Here is a 21,598-nt window from a genome sequence, read left to right as displayed (position 1 = left end):
ACCAGAGGGTTAACCTACTGATTGGTAAAAACAAGGCTGGCAGGAAAACAGGGATTTGGAGGAAAAAAATAATTTAAGAAGTCCAAGAAGGCGTTTGTTTCCAAAACAAGTTGGCTGCACATGTGCCAATGCCACCGTTCATTTACAGGGAGCTTGACTGTCGCCTGTGTTCTCCTGAGCAAAGGTCCCGCAGGTGTTACAAAGCCTGGACCACACCTCTTTACAGGCATGAGAACTAGCCCATGCTGGCTAAATTCCAATATGCACTCCTTCAGTCCTTAAGAAACGCTGGTGTGATGGCCTGGCCTTTTCATGCCTTACTTCAAGGCCCAGGGGTCAGGTTTTTCTGGGCCTGCTCTTCTCCCTGTGTGAAGAGAGGGACCACAAATACAGCCCCACCTCAGTAGTCCCTGCAGGCGCCGGGTCAGGGGTGGTCTGTGTATAACCATAGTCCTGTTCTTTCAGTTAACAATGCTCAGCACCACCAGACATGAGGAGATCACAGGGTTCTAATTTTTGATATTCAAATATAAAACCACATCATCTCCACACTGCAATCAGCCAGGGATTAGCATGAGTTATGGAAATACCACAGATCCAGGATAAAACAGAATTAGTGTCTGATAGTTAAAAGCTTCCCAAGAAACATCACTGAATCACACTGAGTGCTTTGAGAACATCTTGCCAGTGTGCACGCATATCTGTGCACAGGGCTGTGGGTTTGGGTGCTTCACCTTCAGACAGAGTAGAGAGCGGGCTGGCCCTGGAGTCAGACTGGACGTCAGCACAACTCACGACCCACTGCTCTCAGCCGTACCATCTCTTTAGGATGCTTAGCACCAGCCTTGCCTTACTCCTGAGGTTGTCACTGGGCTTGAATACAATTCTGTACATGGAAACGGAAGCCCTCAATAACTATAGGATGCAGCCCACTTATAAGGGATCATCACTATTATTTTCATTCTCAATTCCTCTGCTAAGCTGACTTGCTATGTCAAACGGCGACACACAAAGCACTGACACAGGTGCCCTCCCTTTCTGACCTACCTGTGTTATCTCTGGCCACAAGACCCTTAGAAAAATCCCCTGGAGTCGGGGAGGTCCTGCTGTCCCACTTTACCATGTCGAGACTGTTGCAATATTCCCATCTCTTCTGCTGAAGCTCTTGTAACCAGTAAGTCATGAGTTGACGATTAGGGGCCTAAAAAGAAGGAAGAGGAAAAAGTGTTATAGCCACCAATAACATACCTTAAAAAAATAATTATGTTTTGTGAAGACAGACTGGACACCTTGCCACATGAAAGGGAGAGGTAAGAAGAACAGGCCAAAGAAATTTCAATTTCAAGATTAGTAACTTTGGGGGCTTCCCTGGTGGTGCAGCGGTTGAGAATCTGCCCGCCGATGCAGGGGACACGGGTTCGAGCCCCGGTCCGGGAAGATCCCACATGCTGCGGAGCAACTAGGCCCGTGAGCCACAACTACTGAGCCTGCGCGTCTGGAGCCTGTGCTCCGCAACAAGAGAGGCCGCCATAGTGACAGGCCTGCACACCACGATGAAGAGTGGCCCCCACTTGCCACAACTAGAGAAAGCCCTCACACAGAAACGAAGGCCCAACACAGCAAAAATAAATTAATTAATTAATAAACTCCTACCCTCAACATCTTCTTAAAAAAAAAAAAAAAGATTAGTAACTTTTGTTCACTACAATTGGTCAAGAAAATAGCAATTTTAAAATAAAGAATTTAACCCTAATAATAAGAAATCTTTTTAAATTCTAAAATTACAGAATGATACAACATAACATTTTCCTCAAAAGGTTTTAGGAAGGCTTGATATCCCCAGTGCCCTTTCACTCTGAGCACCTATAAATTAAGAAGTCAAATCTCACATGGGTATGGATAACATCCCTGCCAAATCAAATCAAATAATGCTATTTAGATCCTGTCAGCAACTGGGAGAGTGAGCAAAGAAAACTGCAGATTAAAAACTAGAGAGGACATCTATTACAATGGCTAAAATTTTTTTAAATTGATAATACCAAAGGCTGGAAAGGATCCAGAGCAACTGGAACTTTCATTCATTGCTGGTGGGAATGTAAAACAGTGCAGCTCTTTGGAAAACAGTTTGGCAGTTCCTTATAAACATACACTTACCAAGTGACCCAGCAACCCCACTCCTAGGTATTCAATGAAGAGGAATAAAAATGTACATTCACACAAAAACCTGCATGCAAGTGTTCAGAGGCTTTATTCATGATCGCCAAAAAGTGAAAACAAGCCCAATGTCCTTCATCTGGTGAACAGATAAACTGTGGCACATCCGTACCATGAAATACTGTTCAGCAATAAAAAGGAGCAAACGATTGATTCACACAACATGGATGAATATTACACGCATATGTGAAAGAAGCCAGTCCCAAAGGGCTACATACTGCACAATACCATTTATGTGACATTCTTGAAAAGGCAAAATTATAGGGACAGAAGACAAATCTGTGGTTTCCAGGGCTTGGGTGAAGGGGGCGACTGACTACAAAGGGGCAGCACAAGTGGATTTTTGGGTAATCAACCTATTCTGCACCATGACTGTGGGGGTAGATACATGATTCTACGCATCTGTCCAAACTCAAAGAACTATATACCACAAAGAGTGAATTTCACTGTAAACATTAAAAAAAAAAAATCAACCAAGATACAGAGGGAACCCAAAACAATGAACCTAGCTACAAAAAACAAACTAGATGGCAGGTGTGGGTCACAGGTCTCCAGGCTGCCCCCAAAAAGAAGTCCCAAGGAGAAGGATGCCACGGCATGATTATGGGAACCAGTGGCACCCAGTAAGGTGTACAGACATCAGACACGGTGGTTTCGGCACCTATAAATTCTATCCCAGGGTCAGAGGCAATCTGGAAAACTGCTTTGTAGGCCCGACAGCAAGTGACAAGCCAGAGACCAAACCTCTACTGTCCACAAGCAAAGTGCTCTTGCTACAACCTGGAGTCTTTTTAGTGACACTTGCAGGCACAGCCCTGGTAAGGAAAACCATTCACTACATGATCTCTGGGTTTCTTACAGAAAAGCCCTCCAACTATCAGCCAAGCCATCATTTCATCCATACATTCAACGAACATTTACTATTAATATTTATCTACCAGGAACCTGGAATCAGGGCTTGTGAGAAAGATAGGAAAAATAAATCAGTAGTTTCAAGAGTGTGTTAAGTGCTATGACAGAGGTCTGGGTGGGTGAAGTGGGGCTGGTGTGACGGAAGGGTGCAGAGGAGATGGGTCAAGGATCAGGTACTGAAAGTTTAGGAAAGCTGCTACCTGTGGATTCAAAACGTTCACAGTCTTGGCTTAATGTCTCTCTTCTCGAATAAACATAAACTCTGAGATGTCTCCATTTTTCTAACATCCAGCTCAGTGCCAGATACATATTGGCTGAATAAGTAAGTGAAGAAATGAATAAACAAGTAATCATAAAATGATGCAGGAGCTTGGTCTTAAAGGGGAAGCAGGTGGTGGCCATAAGGACAAGACAAAAAAGAAGCTCCAGGCAGAGACAAGAGTATGTGCAAAGGCCCAGAGGCAAGAGAGCACACGCAAGCGGAGGCTGGCAGGAGGGTGGAGCTGGGATAAGCAGGGACAACGCCCAAAGAGACTCCAGTGCCTTCCTGGATTCTTGGCAGGGCAATGATGAGATTAGACAAAGTCACTGCTCTTGGAAATTGGAGGGGTCGGGGAGGGGGGCAGGGGAAGAAGGGTTCAGGTAGAAGAGGAGATTTGCTCAAGCCCAAGAGCCCTAAAGCACAGCTGGGGGCTCAGCCTGGCTCCGAGGCAGGACAAGAGACCCCAGCGTTCCCAGAGGAGGGGAGAGAGTGGCTGGAAGAGCAAGGGGCTGGGAGACAGCCAAATCAGAACCCAAAGCCCACCTAATCCCTCCTCCTCCCTCCTTTCACAGAGTCCATACTGAGCACCTAGTCTCCCGACCCCCAGCTTAGGGGAAAGTGTGTGTTTTGACAGTGCATGCATGTGTGTGCACATGTGTGCGTGTGTTCTGGTCCTCCCACCAGCTCCCCTGCCTGGCCCCCGTCCCCATCCCAGGGAGAAGACCATACTGTGTCAGATCCATCACTAACCTCTCTAGCTGTTTCCTGAAATGCAAACACCATGAGAAAGCTGCTTGTTACAAGAAAGCCTTTTCCCTTTAAATCTCTGAGTATTAAATTCGGACTGAGGAACAGTTAGTAACTTCTTAATCATCTCTCACTAAATTCCTCGGGCAAAAAAACTTTTAGATCATGTGCTCTCAATGTCTGACATATTATTCATGTTACAGAAATCTGGTCAATAAGGCAGGCAAAACTACCTCGAGACAATGATTAACTGGGGTTCATTTCCTTTAAAAACAAAAAAATCTAGCAACCACTAAAAGCACCTCAAATTCAATCCCCAAGCAGCTGTGAAAGGCTGTTGGGGGCACATGGCTCCAGGGCATGTGCTATGATCAAGGAGGCGGGAAAAGCCCCCAGAGGCCCTTCCCTCAGGGAGCTGAGACCCATGAGACAGGGCAGGATTAAAAGTAGAACAGCACAATCAGCAGCGATCTACAAAACCTCCGTGTTTCCCACTTGATATCTTTTAAACAGAGACTGAACTGAGATTTGATCTTGTTCAGTCCTAATTAGATGTCTCTTCATTGCCCCAGTCCTGGTTAGTCAGGTAAAGTTAGTCTAAATCTGCCCCATCCAAACACAGTAGCCGCTAGCCACACATGGCTCATGAGCACGTGAAATACGGCTACTACCACATGATGAAATATTATAGACACATTGGGTTAAATAAAATATATTTATTAAAATTAATTTCACCTGTTTAATGTGGGTATCTGAAAACTTAAAAGTATATAACTGGCGAGACTTCCCTGGTGGCGCAGTGGTTAAGAATCCGCCTGCCAGTGCAGGGGACACAGGTTTGAGCCCTGGTCCGGGAAGATCCCACATGCCGCGGAGCAACTAAGCCTGCGAGCCACAACTACTGAGCCCACGTGCCACAATTACTGAGCCTGCGTGCCACAACTACTGAAGCCCGTGCACCCCAGAGCCCGTGCTCTGCAACAAGAGAAGCCACCGCAATGAGAAGCTTGCACACCGCAATGAAGAGCAGCCCCCGCTCACCGAAACTAGAGCAAGTCCGCACGCAGCAACGAAGACCCAACGCAACCAAAAATAAATAAATAAATTTATTTTTTTTTAAAAAAGTATATAACTGATTCACACTGTCTTTATTGAACAATGCTGGTCTAGATCATGATTGCAAACAAATTCCATTTTGAGAGCCAAGGCTGGTGGGAGATCTGGCTAGGTGGGAAACCCAGCGGGTGGGAAACGGCCTTGGGGATGACCAAGGGCATGGGGTTCTTGAGAGTGTGGGGCAGCCAACATTATTCACCTCCCAAAGGACTTTATGACTCAAATAACTTTCTTCTTTAACTAGGTACCTCCATATCTCCAACCACCCCATGCTCTGTTAATGTCCATGGAGATGCCAACATTATTTGAGGACCCCAAAGAATGGGTCTGGCTGGTCTGGCTGATGGCTCACAGTTTCAGTGTCTTCACTGCCCCCTCCCAAAGGAAGGCAAGGACCCTCGAGTGATCTGGCTTCACAGACAGCACCTCAAGGAGTCCATCACCAGGGCTCACTCCACTGAGCTGCAGCCCAGCTGGTGACAAATGAGCCAGTCAGTGCTGAAGCTTATCACCACCACCAGCATAACCCGGAGAGAATCAATATCTGCCCCACCCTACCCCAAAACACCATTTTAAATACTTCAGTCCCAAATTCTGAAAAGCCAGACAGACATTCCAATCATACTGGAAGGAGCAAAGACAAGGCAAAGCTTCACAGCTCAGTAGACAGTAAGAGCCGATGCCAGGCAGGCATCCAACAGGTCAGTGTCAGCATCTACTGTCTGAAGTCTCACTGGGACCATATCCTGAGTCTCCCATGACACCATTCTCTCCAACTCCTACTCATTCTTCAAAACCCAAATAAGGTTTCCCTGACCTGCATGCTCTTTCCATCCTCGGAATGGGGAACTCACAGCACCATGTAGCCCAGGACAGCTTCCCACGGCAGTGTGCTTCACTAGTCTAAGTTCCTCCAAGACAAAGGCAAAACCTGCTGGCCTCAATATGGCCCAAGATGTGTAGCACAGTGACTGGAATGCAGTTAAGCATTCATATATCTGACTCATTCTTTCCTATGTTCAGCTACTGATACTGCCTCAAAACTGCTAAAATTATAATTCAAATATGGCACCAAATCCAAACATGAGAGACCATGCCAAACATCTTGGAAAGCCATTCTGGTTGTCCCCTACACAGCTGCATGAATGTCCTGGGGAGCTGGGGGCAGACAAGGACTGGGTGGGCACAGTCCTGAGATGACAGACACCTGCTGCATTTAGGCACCATGACGTGAAGTGCCAGTTCAGAGAATGGAAACCAGGCCATGCCTCATCCAGCTTGAGGTAGAAATCGGTCCCTGAAAGCTGGCTGAGAAGAACCATGCGATACTCCAGCTGTTCCCACAAGCCTTTGCACCCAGACCTCTAGTAGCCCAAAACAAGTCCACTCTTCGGGAGATGGGCCCCAGACACCTGTCCCTTCTCTTGGGCCCCAGGGACTTCCCTCTCTCCAACACCAGCTCTTTCCTTGGTGCTCAGAAAACTCCCACAGTAAAGTTAATTCATCTCAACACACATTTATTTATTAAGGGCCCACTCTTGCAGGCAAGTGCATTACTGGGGATGGGGGCTGGAGCCACAATCTTGCAGCACACACAAAGAGTCAGGCCTCATCTCCTAACTACATTCTCACTATACCACCAACTGACCCAAGCACTCTTATTCCCCAGCCCTTTGGTAAAGAATCTCCATCTAAAAAGACTCAGCACATTTTAGAAGCTGTAATAATGCTCATTTCCTTTAACCAAAAACTCCATTCCTGGGAATCTATCTAAAGTAATCCAAAAGAAGAAAAAGGAGGAACACCATATACATAGAAATGTTTGTTCATTCACTTGGCAAATATTTATTAAGAGCCTGACTTAGGCCAACGCAGCAGTCAACACTAGGGGTACAGAACTGGGTGAGACCTGGTCAATTTTCAGCTCTCAGACGTTCCCAGTGAGCAAACGTTTCCTTTATACCAGCAACAGACAGTTAGAAACATGTTCACAATTACAAACAAAACATAAAATGCATAGGTATACATTTAAGAAATCTGTATGCATTATAGAAACAAAAAAAATCCAGCCAAAATTCTAAAAATTTCTTCAAAGTATGGCAATGAAATTATAAAATTCATCTGAAGTTTAACCTTTGAGAATTCTGAAAAAGTAAATGAGGCATGAGGCTTTGCCCTACCAAATAAGTAAGCATATTATAAAGCCACAATAATTAAACCAGCACTCTACTACCAGAGGATCAAAATACAGGGCTAAATAGATATAAAATACTTATGTGGCATTTCAAATCAAATCAGTGGGAAAACTATTAATTATTAAACAATGACATTAGGACAACTGGCTAAAAATTTGGAAAGAAATAAAAGTATTACGAATTACGACCTAGGTGTGAAACCTAGGTCACAATATAAAAGAAAATAAATTCAAAATTGATTCAAGATTTGAATGCAAGATAAAAGCCATTTAAATTAGTAGAAGATGTCTATGTAAATTAAAATTAAGTTTCTGTCTCTTTCTGCATCTTGTAACAACAGTTGCGTAGATTTCTGCCAAATTTTAAAGGTACACAAGGGATGATCTGACTTTACATCCAACCGTCAGCATAGCAGCACTTCACACGGAAGGTCTGTGCAGAGATCTCCTGAACAGTTCACACTGACGTACAATCAACGGCCACGACGAATGCCCTGTGACAACAAATGCCCTGTGCGTCCTGACTCTGTGGACAAGGAAAACCAACGCTCTTTCAGGACTGAGCCCCAGATTGAAGGCTCGAAGGGCAGATCTTCAGACTGCAAGCCACAGAGCTGCTTCTCACACAGGCAACTCTAGGGAGCTGACTCCAGGCTGAGGAGGGGCAGGGAGGCATTGATTTTCACTGCATTGATTATTTACTCTAGCAACACGGAAAAAAGTCTCTGCTGTAACATTTCTATTCTCTTGGAATGTAAAAGCCTGTCTAAACCCAAAAAGAAAGACAGCAGAGAAAAATATCTGGATGTGTGTCCAAAACCACCATACAAAATTAAAAGGCAAACTGAGAAAAAGACCAAACAAATTCTAAGTCACTAAACACAGTGTGGAGTTCCACAGCTTTCAGAGGCACCTCACTCTGCCAGCACTTAAGGAGCTCCTGTTTGCCTGGGAGCTCCTATTCAGCTTTAAAAAAATAAACAAAAACAAAACCCAACATATTTTAGACTTTTATTTCAATAATAATAATAACCCATGTTTGCTGTGGAAAATCTGAAAAATCCAGAAAAACAAAGAAGAAAATAACGTGAATGTAACCACACCCCCAGTAATAACTTCAATCAGCACTTTGGAGTACATCCTTTCAGATACTTTTCTATCCATAAATACATGTAGCAATTTTCTTTACAAAGATGGAATAAAATTATATAGACTATTTCATAATGTATACGTGCATATTAGTAATAATATTAGATACCATTAAGTAAACAATTACTATGTGCCAGACATCGTGCTAAACACTTTATACACGCTATCATTTAAAGCTCATAACAATCTCACAAGATAGTATCATCTACTTTCCCAAAGTATTACCTGCTTGGACTCAGGAGCCTAACTGAGTTCAAATCCCAGCTCTGCCATTTGCTAGCTGTATTAGGCAAGTTACTTAATGTGTCCCGGACTTCTAATTGGCAAAATGGGAACAACAGGAACCTACTTCATGTGATGTTGTTAGGATTAAATGAGTTAATGCGTGTTAAGCTCAAAACAGTGCCTGGCACACTCATTAGGCGTCAACCATCCATATTATCATGATCACCCAAGATCTCACAGCCAGTTGGCACATCAAAATTCAAACCTGGGTCTGTGTTCCTTGCTATTAATGGGAAGACGGAGAAGTGCACGTCCAAGACAAAATCCATCCCCTCAGCATGTCAGCAGGAATCAGAAGTTCCTCTATGGTCTTTCTCAGATACTGAAATGTTGATGACCCCAACCAACAGCCAAGTTCAGTTTAAAGTGTGTTGGCTTCATGAGCAAGGACAACTCCCACATCAGAGGCTGGTCTATTTTTTTTTTTTTTTTCAGTACGTGGGCCTCTCACTTTTGTGGCCTCTCCCGTTGCGGAGCACAGGCTCCGGACGCACGGGCCCAGCGACCATGGCTCACGAACCCAGCCGCTCCGCGGCATGTGGGATCTTCCCGGACCGGGACACGAACCCGTGTCCCCTGCATCGGCAGGCGGACTCTCAACCACTGCGCCACCAGGGAAGCCCGAGGCTGGTCTTTTTGACAGTACAGAAGTTCCTCAGGACATCGAAGGGGGCTCAGCACAGCTTCACTGGGTTGGAGAGAGTATGACCATCAATCGACTATAAGGTGCTCCCACTGGATGCTCTGAGCCACAATTCTTCTCTAAAGACATTTCTTTAAAAATAGACTGCAGTGAGCAATAATAAGACCACACATAAACAAATGTAGAGAAGAGAGGAACCGTCCTCCAGCATAATAGGATCACCAGGTCTCCAAGTCCAAAGAATCCCTTTGTCAGTCTCTCAGATTCCCACTCCCTGACACTGTCCTGGTTCATCAAACTCAGGCCTCTGCAAGAGCGTCCTAACTGGTCTTGCTGTCCTCAGTCGCCCCTCCCCAAACCCCCTTCTTACACATAGCCACCTAAGCCATATTTATTCCATGCTTAAAACTCTCTGGTGGCTTCTAAGTGCTGGGCAATTTGGCATGGTCACCTGGCCTACACTGCCCCACACTCCACAGGACCATAGCCTTTTGCCCACACAACAGGCACACAGAAGCCAGCTCGGCTTCAACGACCCCTCCTCCTACTGCACTAATTAAACCCATTTGCAAACACCTACTCACCCCTCAAGACCCAGTTCAAACACCCCATCTGTGAGGCCATCCGACGTCCTTTATAGAACCAATCATGCTATATGGTGATGACAGACCACTTCAGTCACCCACTTAGGGTGTGAACTCTGGGCTCCTCCCCAAAGTGTCAGTGCCTACCATGTTTATAAGTCAGAAGAACAGAATAACCAATGGTCACGAGACAGCCACGAGAAGAGAACAGAGATGGGCTAAGTTTGCACACGTCATAGAAAGCAATTTAAACTGCATGCATAGTTTGACTCAGTCATATCTTAAAAGGATGCAATGCCTGTTCATAATGAAGGAATTTTCGTTTCTTAAATCTAAAGAAGGATATCTGAGGGATTCCCTGGCAGTTCAGTGGTTAAGACTCGGTGCTTTCACTGCTGTAGCCTGGGTTCAATTCCTGGTCAGGGAACTAAGATACCACAAGCCCCAAGGCGTGGCCAAACAAAGAAAGAAAGAAGTATATCTGGATTTCCAAGGTAATTCTTCCATAAGCAATAAAAAGCACAAGAACATTGTAAACAGCCTGATAATACAAAACAAAACTCGGATGAGAAACAGACTACAACCCCATATCTGATAAATAACTTTAGGTTCCAAATATTCTTCTGAACATTTCAAAACCATGGGCCTGGAAACAATCTCAAGGGATCTGGCCCAGTACCAATGAAAAAAAAAGTAATTTTTCCTTGGGAAAGTTTTGAAATCTTCTGTTTCAGCCCAGCGACTGATGCTGAGAAGGGAAATAATACTGGATCTCCTGGCTCCTGGGGAAATGGAGTGCAATTGTACAGACCTCCGTTCCTCTAACACAGTAAGTTCTTATTTCTTTGTCTTTTTAAATGGCTATCCTGAAGTCAGCATTTTCACATAACTTATTTTGCAAAATAATTACATGAATTCTAATCTAAATCCTTTTCAAAGGCTGAGCAAGAACCTAGACCTCCCCCGCCATCACTTTCCCTGGACAGTTGGCAGTGGGGGGCAGCCTCTCCTCGGGAAGGTGCCCCACTTCTCACCCATTCTGGGAGGTAGCAGTCTGAGGAGTTTTGCCATCTCTGATACTCAAGCATCTTCTTTTAAAAAGCAAACACCTTGAGAGATCAGCCACTCCTTAAACCCATCTCTAACAATTTAATGAAGATTACAAACTAGGAGAAGACTACAAACAGAACAAAGACAAGCAAATGCGTGTTCTAGAAAAGAGGACAATAAAGATAACTGGGCTTGTGAGGGGCCTGGCCTAGATGACAGATTTCACCAAGGCAAGGGCAAGGACAAAGACACTCTCTGGGCCTGCTCTTCCCTGCAGGAAGTGAGGAAGCCTGTCAAAACGCTTTCTGTTTCAGAGGGAAGGGGAGCACGCGGCCTCCGAGTGACCACAGGGCTACATTCCTATGGCTGCCTATCAGCTCTGCCACTGCACAATAAGAGAGCGCCAGGGTTTCATGAGCTCAGGATAAATAAAAACTCCTGCAGCAACAGCCAGCAGACTGCTGGAGAGCCCCACGCCACCTCTGTCTGCGATGGTTTCCACACACCATGCAACACTGCAATGTTCCGGCTTGCTGGTTTTTAACTTAAAAGTAGGACACAGGAATGACTGACTTAATATGAAGTTTTATGAACTGGGGTTTGGGAGGGGCAGATTCCCAGGCACCGCCCATCAGAGATTAGGAGGAACATGGGAGCCTGAACCAGAAATCTGCCTAACCTTTTAGTGAGTTTACAAGAGTGTTTGGGAAGCATGTTGATTTCTAACAGTCTTTTAAGATAGAGCTGGTACCTCCAGAAAGTGCCAGATGGTTCTCCTATATCAATCGGTTATTCCCCCCTCTCTGGGTGAAAAGCTGGGGGCTCTAAAAGTCCTTATCAGCTGTTTGGTGGTGGTAATCATTAAAACTCACCCTCCCAGAATCACCCTAAGGATGGCAAGCGAACACTATCGCCCTCCAGGAGCTTCCCTCTGAACGGCCCTGGAGGAACACTGAAATGTGGTGCTGTGCCAGTGACTGAGCGATCAGCTCAGGAGACAGAAACTTCAGGGCCATTGGGAGGAGGGAGTCCCAGGCCCCAAACCATTGCTCTGGAGCACAGAAACTCAGAATGCAAAGAAGGTAGCAGACATAAACCACAGAGTGTCAACCTAAGGATAAATGGCTCACACTTCACCGGTCTCCACCCACGCAGTTTAGTTATTTCTAGTCTGCTTAGAAAACCATCCTCAAATAGGGCCAGTCTTTACTTCACAGTCAAAGAGAGCAGTAATTCATGATCTGGCGGAGAGTGGTGTTTCTCAAAGAGAGGACCACAAAGGTCTGCAGCAGAAGGGTCGGCACAGTGGATAAGGATGCAGGTTCCTGAGGTCCACCCTGGCCTACCAACCGAACCAGAATCTCTAGGGGGGAACCCCACAACCTGCATGTTAACAGGATCCCAGGAGGCTCCTTCCCCACACCAATCTGAGAACCACAATTCTCAAGGAGATGCTTCCCTTTAAAGGACAGAAATGAAAGATAGCCTTATCATCATGTTACCTCTGGGATAGTATATGTGAGAGAGCTGTGTAAACTGTGAAGCTTAAAAAGCTGGTTCACTTCTTTTTTTTAATTTATTTATTTAATTTATTTATTTTTGGCTGCGTTGGGTCTCTGTTGCTGCGTGAGGGCTTTTCTCTAGTTGTGGCAAGCGGGGGCTACTCTTCGCTGTGGTACACGGGCTTCTCATCGCAGTGGCTTCTCTTGTTGCAGAGCACAGGCTCTAGGCACATGGGCTTCAGCAGTTGTGGCTCACAGGCTCTAGAGCACAGGCTCGGTAGTTGTGGCGCACGGGCTTAGTTGCTCTGCGGCACACGGGATCTTCCAGGACCAGGGCTCGAACCCGTGTCCCCTGCATTGGCAGGCGGATTCTTAACCACTGCGCCACCAGGGAAGCCCCCAAACTGGTTCGCTTCTGAAGCTAGAGGGCATGGCTTACAGAGCAGCAAGAGAAATCACACCAAGGGTCAGTTTTCCTCTGCACACCTCCAAAGAGAAGGCTCCTGAACAGGGTGTGCAGGTCTAGTCCCTGCCAGGGAAACACCACGAATGTCTATAATCAATCAACCCCCACTGGAAGCTTATCATCTAGACTGTTAACTTCCAATCTTCATGTGACTTGAACATCTTACATCTATGCTGCAGCACCAAAGAGGTAAATGTACAATTTCAGAATCTGTGTACAACAGCTAAAAACAGAATAAGCCTGATTTCCTCCTAAGGGAGTAAAATGGCAAATAGCATCAAACTGCTGGGTTTAAAATGGCTAAATATCACTCAGGTGTCTGGGGGAGGCTTTAGTGCCAGAGCGGCTGCCAACTAGCTGTGGGCCTCTGTTTCTCACTCTATCACACAAGGGGCAGGGCGGGCTCACCTGAGGGTCTCGTCAGTTCTGACTCAGGGATAATGACCCTTGGAACAAAAACACCAAATGGCTTCCTCCACCTCACAGAGCCACTTGATGACAATGCCCTAATGAAACCCCAGAACAGGACAGCTCCGAGAGGCCAGAGGCAACACCTGACTCCCGCTAGATGTCCATCACGGCCTTGCCCAACCAAGACTGTTACGTGAATGGCTGGCTGGCTGCATCAGATTGCCAAACACAGGCTCCTTCTCTGCAAGCACAGTCTCCCCTGGACGTCACAGAGCTGGAAAGGGAAATGAAAACTGGGCTCGCTGCCTAGAAATAATTCCTATAATCCAAGATCAACATCTCTGATAACACTGGCCTGTCAGCCTCCAGTCCACCACCAGGCCTGCCATCCGACGCCCAGACAAGTTCTCACCTGAGGGCAGACCGCTCAAAGGACATCTGCTCTTTCCAGGACGGCTGGCCCTGGAAAGGGCCAGAGAGGAGGCCAAAGGATCTCAGCTCCTGAATGCCCCCTTCTCCCCCAGATTCCAGTTTTCCCACACAATCCGTCAGAAGAAGTTAAGCATTGGCCAAACTCATGAAAAGATGCTGACTCCCATCAGACTGGGAACACTTCTTGTTGATCCAAAAGGAACTAAACCTTTGAACAGCTACACGATTATACCAAAACCTAACCAACTCCCCAGCCCATTTCTCCAGGGAGCTCTTCTTGGTGATCAGTCACACAGATCTCCCCAACTCCACAATGCCCATAGAAATTATTGTACAAACCACAGATTTCTGGCCGTGGGTGATATCCAAATCAGTACTTTACATTCAGGATTCCCTGCCTGCCTCTTTATTTACTATGGAAAGATGCCAGACCCCCCTCAGGATCAAAAAACTTGCAGACATTTGATATTTACTCCCAACTCTGAATACTACAGACAAAAATGGTTTCTCTCCAAAGTTTTTTTTCAAAGCTATCAGGTGCTAATCTATTTTTAAAGTCTTAACACTGTAGTTTCTGAAATGAATGGAAAACTTTCACTGCTGTATATGCAGAGAAAGCATAATGCTTACAACATGGTGGATGCTCAAAACTATTTGCTAAAGGAAGAAATGGACACTGCAAATCTCCTTCTGACCGCGCAACAACCCCAAGAGGGCATGAGGGTATGAAGTATTCATTCGGCTACCCAGTATATACAGAGCATATAGTCCGTGCCTGACACTCTGCTCAGCATTAAGGCTGAAGCGGTGAACCAGGGACAAAACTCTGCCCTCCGGGAGTTGGGCTCTAGTAGGACATGGCATCAGATGCTCAAACACCAGAACAGGACTAGACCCATTTTAGGGAGCACCACCACCCTGAATCTGTCCATTCGGGGTTTCCTGTGCAGACTGGTGAGCTACTGTTCATTGCGTGATCATGACACCTGCAGCCTCTCCGGGACCACCTCGGCCTCCCGCCCCTGAAGGCCTCGCACATCCATGCACCTGGCACATTCACTTCACCGAGTTCCCAGGAAGAGTATTTAGCAGGACGCTGGTTAGAAGCATCACTACTTCCTAATTCACCATTCCATACTGCATTCACTCTGTGAAAGTGAACAAAATCCACTTAGGACTGGGCCTTCCAGGATGTAGCTAAACACCCACTCAAATGTCATTAAGACCCTACTACATAAATCTCTAAAAGAACTGAAAATTCCTAATCAAAACCCCTTCCACTCCACCAACCGGAGAGTCATTTCTACAATAACGGGGTTCTTTTCTTTCTTTGGAAGGAGGGTTATTATCTATATTTTGTTCTGCCCAGAGATGGGAAGGCTGACGATGGATGCAGGCACCTGAACAAGGAGAGCCGTCCACCCCTCAGAAGCCTCAGTGAGATGTGAGAGCTGTATTTACATCTCAACCCTGAATGCATGTGACCCCTCCCTCCATTTCTCAAGCAACGGTTTCCTCCAAAGGGTAAGGAAACTGGTAACACGCATATGAGCAAAGCAAGTGGGACATGAGAGAAGTCAGGGAAGGTGGCCATGAGGAATGCTTTGGGAAAGGCAGTCCACTGAGAGGGGTGGGGCAGGCTGTAGCCACACAGCCCCCGAGCCAGCAACCCCTGCTCAGAAACAATGGTGCTTAAGAGGCAATGGACCACGAGATCTTCAACTCTGCATTTATCAACTTTAAAACCTGTTTTCCAGTGGGTAACATATTAATATTTCAACTCTTAAAACACAAGACAAGACAATCCTCCAACATAATTAGATGAAAATACTGGATATAACCCAACCATCAGTTTGTGAGGGAAAAAAAAACACCAACTATTTGTTAAGCCCTCCTGAAAATTCTTTGCTGATTCCTACAACTCAGGCCCCAAGGCCCTCCCCTCCACCCCAGCTGCCACCGGGCATTCCTTGAGTCCCCTACACACCTAAGGGGCTCTGCTCCTGCCATTTCCTCTCCCTAGAACACTCTACTCCCCTCTCCATTTCTCCAGTCAACACCAATGTGCCCTTCATGCCTCAGCTCAAATGTCATTTCCTCAGGAAGTCTTCCCTAGCCCTCCTCCTTCCGATCTAAATTAGGATCCCCTATTATACATGCATCCCATCTCTTTCCTTTTAAACTTCACAGCACTGGTTGGTGTTGGTTTTGTTTTTATTAACGTCTGTCTCTGGGCTACACAGAAAGCTCCCCAAGGACAGGAACTGTGTTCACCTTGTTCAGTCTATACCCCCAGTGCCTAAGCACACAGAATGGGTAAGTGACAGAATGAATGAGAAGTGTCCAGGCCTTTCTAAAACACCAGAGCCAGTGAACTACAGCCTGAGGACCATATCCATCCAGCCTACTGCCTATTTTTACACAGCTACAAGCCAAGAAATGTCTCTATGTTTTCAGATGGCTGAAAAAAAAAAAAAACCAAAAGAACAGTATTTTGTGACGTGTGAAAATTACATGAAATTCAAATTCCAGAATCCATAAACAAAAATTATGGGAACACAGCTACACTCATTCTATAGTTGTTTCTGTACTATAACAGCAGAGCAGAGTAGTCACAGAGATGGCACTGATGGAAGACCTAAAATATTTACTACATGGCCTTTTACATAAAACATTCACCCACTGCTACAACAGTGTCCTCAGAGTCAAGACTGTGGGCATGAAATACAAGAGACCTGAAAATTAAGGACCGACGGTAATCCGTCTTTTGAACCCCTGATGCCTGTCATATTTACTGGGCATTCCTTGAATGGCAGGCACTTCCATGACATGTGGTGAGAATGTCATTTAATACATTTGAGAATTCTGGCTGATCACTTCTAAAGGGCTGGAGCTCACACCAAAACCAGCGCTTACTGGGTAATGACCTTCTACTCATTCGTTCAACAAACGTCTGCCTGGGCACCTACTTTGTGCAGGTGCTGTTCTGGGAGGGCAAGGATGCAAACAGCAGTGCTTGGAGCCCCATGAGCAGGAAATAGTGTGGAGGTCACACTACCATGAGGCCTGTGTGACAGACAGTGGGAGACAGAAAGCCACTGCGACATCACACCTGTGAGACTATACCTGCCTTTAAGAAACTTACTCATTGGGAAGCCATGAAAAATCCATGGAAAGTCAGGTCTCGATAAAAGATTTAAATAACATTTCAAGAGCCCTGAGCGGACGCCCCAGGGAAGAACAGCTTAGCAGAGCCATTTAGCCAAGAAGGCTGGTTCACCACATCTATTTTGTACTGCACACACTATGATTACCAAAGCTGGCAAATGTCTGTCATTAAGCTGAGAGCAGTTTCAGCACCAGAGATTGTGCATCCTTCCCACAAAAGTGCGTTAAGAATAGGGATGCATGATTGTTCCGTTACGTGCGACTCAGAAACCAACATACACGTCCATTTGTGCACCATGTGCCTTCAAGAGAGGGAGGGGAGGGAGCGGAGTGCATCTGCTGACAGTCTGATGCTGCTCCTTGCTCCAGGGACTGTGGAGATCTGGCAGAGCAGGGTCATTCACGCTTTACCCCCAGTCAGTCACATGCTCTCTCTTCCCTAAGTGCCAGCTCACTCCAGAACGGTCTCCTGTGCCTCAGATCCCAGGCAAGCTCTGTGAGAAGCCTCCAGCACCTCTACACACACACACACCACACACACACACACACACACACACAGGAAGCATCAGTTTCTGTCTGTTGTAGCAGTTTCCAAATGTCTAGTAACAGGTACCATACATCCTGGTAAAGAATCGGTAGGTAAAATGTTCCTGGTGCTTTCATTCTGCGTGAAAAGGACAGAAATCAAATGCAGTAAGGGAAAAAACCACTACATCTTATCTAATCCCAAATCACTGAAATCCAAAGCAAAAAAAAAAAGGGAGACTTGTCAAAACTGATAATAGAATGAGATACTTGGCATTTTGGACACTCACTGTTCCCAGAGTCTCTACTAGCCAAGAGCATCTGAGTCTATCTTCAAGATCTCAGACAGATCACAACCCCTCTCCGGCCTCCATTCCCTCATCTGTAAAATAAGGTCCACATCCCTGAGTTTATGAATAGAAAAGCCTACCAAGAAATTCCAATATCAGCTTTCATTAAGACTCAAGCGGTAAAACATTTTGGAAAACTTCAACAAAACCACAGCTCCTCCAGAGAAGGCAGAAAGTCACTTTAAAATAAGAACCATATGATAATACAATAAGCAAATTGCTTATTTTTTTTTCTTTTTAACCCGTCAAAAGAAATGGTATCTATAAAATTATATATAACTAGCTGAAGCTTGAGCAGGGTTTAATCCTCACTAACCTACAATCCCCCTTAGAAATCAGGGTCTGCCCTACCGCTGAGCAGCCCTAAAGGGAAGCATTAAAGCTTATCGGAGTCAGTTCTCAGATCTGAAAGGTGAAAAGGAAGATAAATTGCTAATTTCCACTTTTACCACCACAAAATTTTTATGCCCACAATTCAGAAGGAATTACTGTACAATAAAATTCATCCTTTTTGGGGCTTCCCTGGTGGAGCAGTGGTTAAGAATCCGCCTGCCAATGCAGGGGACACGGGTTCCAGCCCTGGTCTGGGAAGATCCAACATACCACGGAGCAACTAAGTCTGTGCGCCACAACTACTGAGCCTGCGCTCTAGAGCCCACAAGCCACGACTACTGAGCCCACACACCACAACTACTGAAGGCCGCGCACCTAGAGCCCGTGCTCCGCGACAAGAGAAGCCACTACAATGAGAAGCCCGCCCTCCGCAACAAAGAGTATCCCCCGCTCGCCGCAACTAGAGAAAGCCCCCACGCAACAACGAAGACACAACGCAGCCAAAAATAAAATAAATTTTTTAGAAATTAAAAGATTTAAATTAAAATTTTAAAAATCCTTCTTAAAACACACCCCTACTCTGAAACCTTACATTTTGACTGCTCCCTTCCTTTGAAAAGGCTTGCCTGTGTTTCCATTTCCATTGTTTTTATAAAGCAAACCCTTTGTCTCGGGCATGCTGTCTTATTCTGTGACTAATTCAACTTTACTTACCAAAATATTCCATAGTCAGTAACCTACATGAAAATCAATTTCCTTTTTTTTTAAAGAAATATTCTGAACATACAAAGAGACAGATAGAATAATATAACAAACACCACCCAGTGCTAGAAATAAAACACTGCAAAGACACTAGAACCCCCCTGAGCACCCATTCCCACTCACGTTCCCCTCTCTTCCCAAGTGGGAACCACCATCCTGAAGCCAGGGCTCATCACGCCCACACAGCTCTCCCACTCCCCATGCAGCATATGTGTTTGCATGATCTTCTTAGTCTTTACATGGTACCTCTGTATGCAATCAATCTGTAACTTTGTTTTTCTCAATTTTATGTTTATGAGAGTCATCCATGTTGACACCTAGAGCTCTCATTCCTTTATGTTCACGGCTACATAATATTCCATTATATGAATGTACTACCTAATTGGCCAAAGACACCATCTGTTGTTTCATATGGCTGCCATGTAGTGCCTACTCTGTGCCAGCTATTTTCCAGAATTCTCAAAACTAACCAATGAGGAAGGTAAGATTCCCATTAGACTGAAGAGGAAACTGGGACAGAGAGGTGGTATAGTTTGCTCAACACCTGTGAGTGGCAGATTCAGGCCGCAAGTTCAAGTCAATCCAACTCTAAAGCCACACTCCTGACACTGCATCTTGCAGTATCTACCCATTTAGGTAGATACCTCCATCACTGAAAAAATTTTAATGAAAAAACCTGATGGAGGGCTCCAAAGTCATTTGAGAAAATCTGAAACAGAATGCTCTATTTTCTGTTTTAACAAACAATTCCACAGGAAATTCAGCTGTGCACAGCGACAGTCCATATATACAGTGAGGACAAGCCTTTCTTTGGCAAAAGTCCCTGTGTACTTGCTCAGATCACTCCCAAGTTTACACCAATGCTTTCTAAGTAAGGCCGAGTTGAACTGAAACTCTGCTTGGCTTCCTTTGGAGAAAAAGGCTGTCTGCACCCGCTTCAAGAAGGGATGGTAGAGCCTAAAAGAACACAGTAATCAGACTCTGCCTGAAACAGCAGGAACTGAGCTGACAAAGCTCTAAAAACGACCTGGGGAGCAGCTCCAACTGTTGCTGCCTTCGGAGATCCTGGGAACAGCCCTGTGCTCACAAGGCCAAGGGCGTCAGGCTCAGCCCACTCTGCTCTCCACTTGGCGAGCTTTGCAGAGTTTTCATACATCCCAGCCCAGCCCTGCTGCTCTGGAGAAAGCCCAGCTTGTAATACGGAAGAGAAGCGAGAGAGAGGAGTGAGGGTGGAGGCTCACAGGAACCAGGCAGGGAAGGAGGCTGGGAGAGAGACCCAACTCCAGGCCAGGGCCCAGACGCCCAGGTGCTGGAAGCAGCAGGGCCCCTAGGAGATAATGGGATGCCCCAAGGACAGAGAAGGCTTCTCAGCACCAGAATCAGGACTTCTGACTCTAGTCCCATGCTTCTACACACTGTGTAGAAAAAAGATTACGGAAGCCTCAAATGGGCAAGGCAGAACTGGTTGAAGCAAACGTTTCCCTCCTCTCCCAGCCAAAATACGGAGCAAGCAAACAGTCTCTGCTACTTACTGTCTGTGTGACCTTATCTGGAGTGTCTCTGCCCACTGTGGAGGAGACTGCAGTGGATTATCTTTTAAGGGCCCTGCCAACCCTGACTCTCTCGGTCTATAGCCCTGAATGCAGTAACACTTAGGAGAGGTCAGAGTATATTTCTTGTAATTCCAACACCCCCACGAAGTAGATACTACTGCTATCCCCATTTTACAGAAGAGGCAGCTGAAGAAGCTAATAACTTACCCAAGGGCAGGAAGCCTACAGTAATGAATGCCTGGGAGGGTTACACAGGACATCCACAGGACAGGGGTGGGGAGGGGAAGGGAGGTGGACAGAGAAGGGCCCGAGGCAAGGCACAGAGGGAGATAACGGGTCAAGGGACTGAGTAGCCCCCAGCCACTCTGGCCTAAACCCAGGTAAAGGGCTTGAGATGGGGACGGGGACAGAGTCTGAGGAAGAAGTGGGGAAAGAAAGACAGAAGGGCTTTAGAGAAAGGAGGATATGCAAAAAGTTAGATGGTCAGAGGAGCTAGGCTGAGCTGGGCATCAGGGGCAGCCCCAGAGGCTAGGCAGGGGGAGCAGGGGAAGGGCGTCTGGGCGGGTTCCCGGGAGGCAGGTGCGGGACTGCGGGGCGCGCTGTCCCACCTTGAGCACCGTGACGGCTCCCGCGCTGTGCACCTGGAAGTGAGCGGGCGGCTCCGCGCCGGGCTCGGCCGCCTCGTCGGGGCCCGTGTAGCTGAAGCAGGCGTCCGCGATGTCCAGGTGGCCGAGGGGCTGCGCGTCCTGCGGGTTCTTGAAATAGTAAAGGTAGCAGCGGCGCGCGTCGAACACGAACCAGCGGCTGCGGTAGCCGCGCAGCGGGCCCTTGCCCGACAGCTTCTGCAGGTAGCCGCACAGCCGCGCTGGCTCCCGCCCCGGCCCTGCCCCAGGCTCCGCCGCGGTCCCCGGGGCCGCGCCCTCGCCAGTGCTACCCTCCT

At 46.4% G+C, this 21,598-nt stretch overlaps 1 protein-coding gene across 3 annotated transcripts in view; it reads right to left on the bottom strand.

Moving 5' to 3' along the window:
* The window catches only part of TBC1D2B (TBC1 domain family member 2B), an 85,629-nt gene extending 64,037 nt beyond the window's left edge, over window positions 1-21,592 (bottom strand). Inside the window, exons 1-2 of one of the 3 annotated variants that reach the window (XM_024754309.1) lie at window positions 21,267-21,592; window positions 1,048-1,201 (exon numbers count right to left, since the gene is read on the bottom strand). In XM_024754309.1, coding sequence (XP_024610077.1) covers window positions 1,048-1,183 — 136 coding nt within the window. In that variant the 5' untranslated portion in view covers window positions 1,184-1,201; window positions 21,267-21,592. The remainder of the gene's footprint in view (window positions 1-1,047; window positions 1,202-21,266) is intronic. The other 2 variants (XM_024754307.1, XM_024754308.1) reach the window with 2 other exon arrangements.
* Window positions 21,593-21,598: the final 6 nt, after the last annotated feature.

The sequence above is a fragment of the Neophocaena asiaeorientalis genome, unplaced genomic scaffold, assembly GCF_003031525.2.
Source record: "Neophocaena asiaeorientalis asiaeorientalis breed wild unplaced genomic scaffold, Neophocaena_asiaeorientalis_V1.1 scaffold743, whole genome shotgun sequence".
Taxonomy (NCBI): domain Eukaryota; kingdom Metazoa; phylum Chordata; class Mammalia; order Artiodactyla; family Phocoenidae; genus Neophocaena; species Neophocaena asiaeorientalis.
Note: the sequence above shows the minus strand (reverse complement) of the source record. Positions and strands in the feature narration are given on the sequence as shown.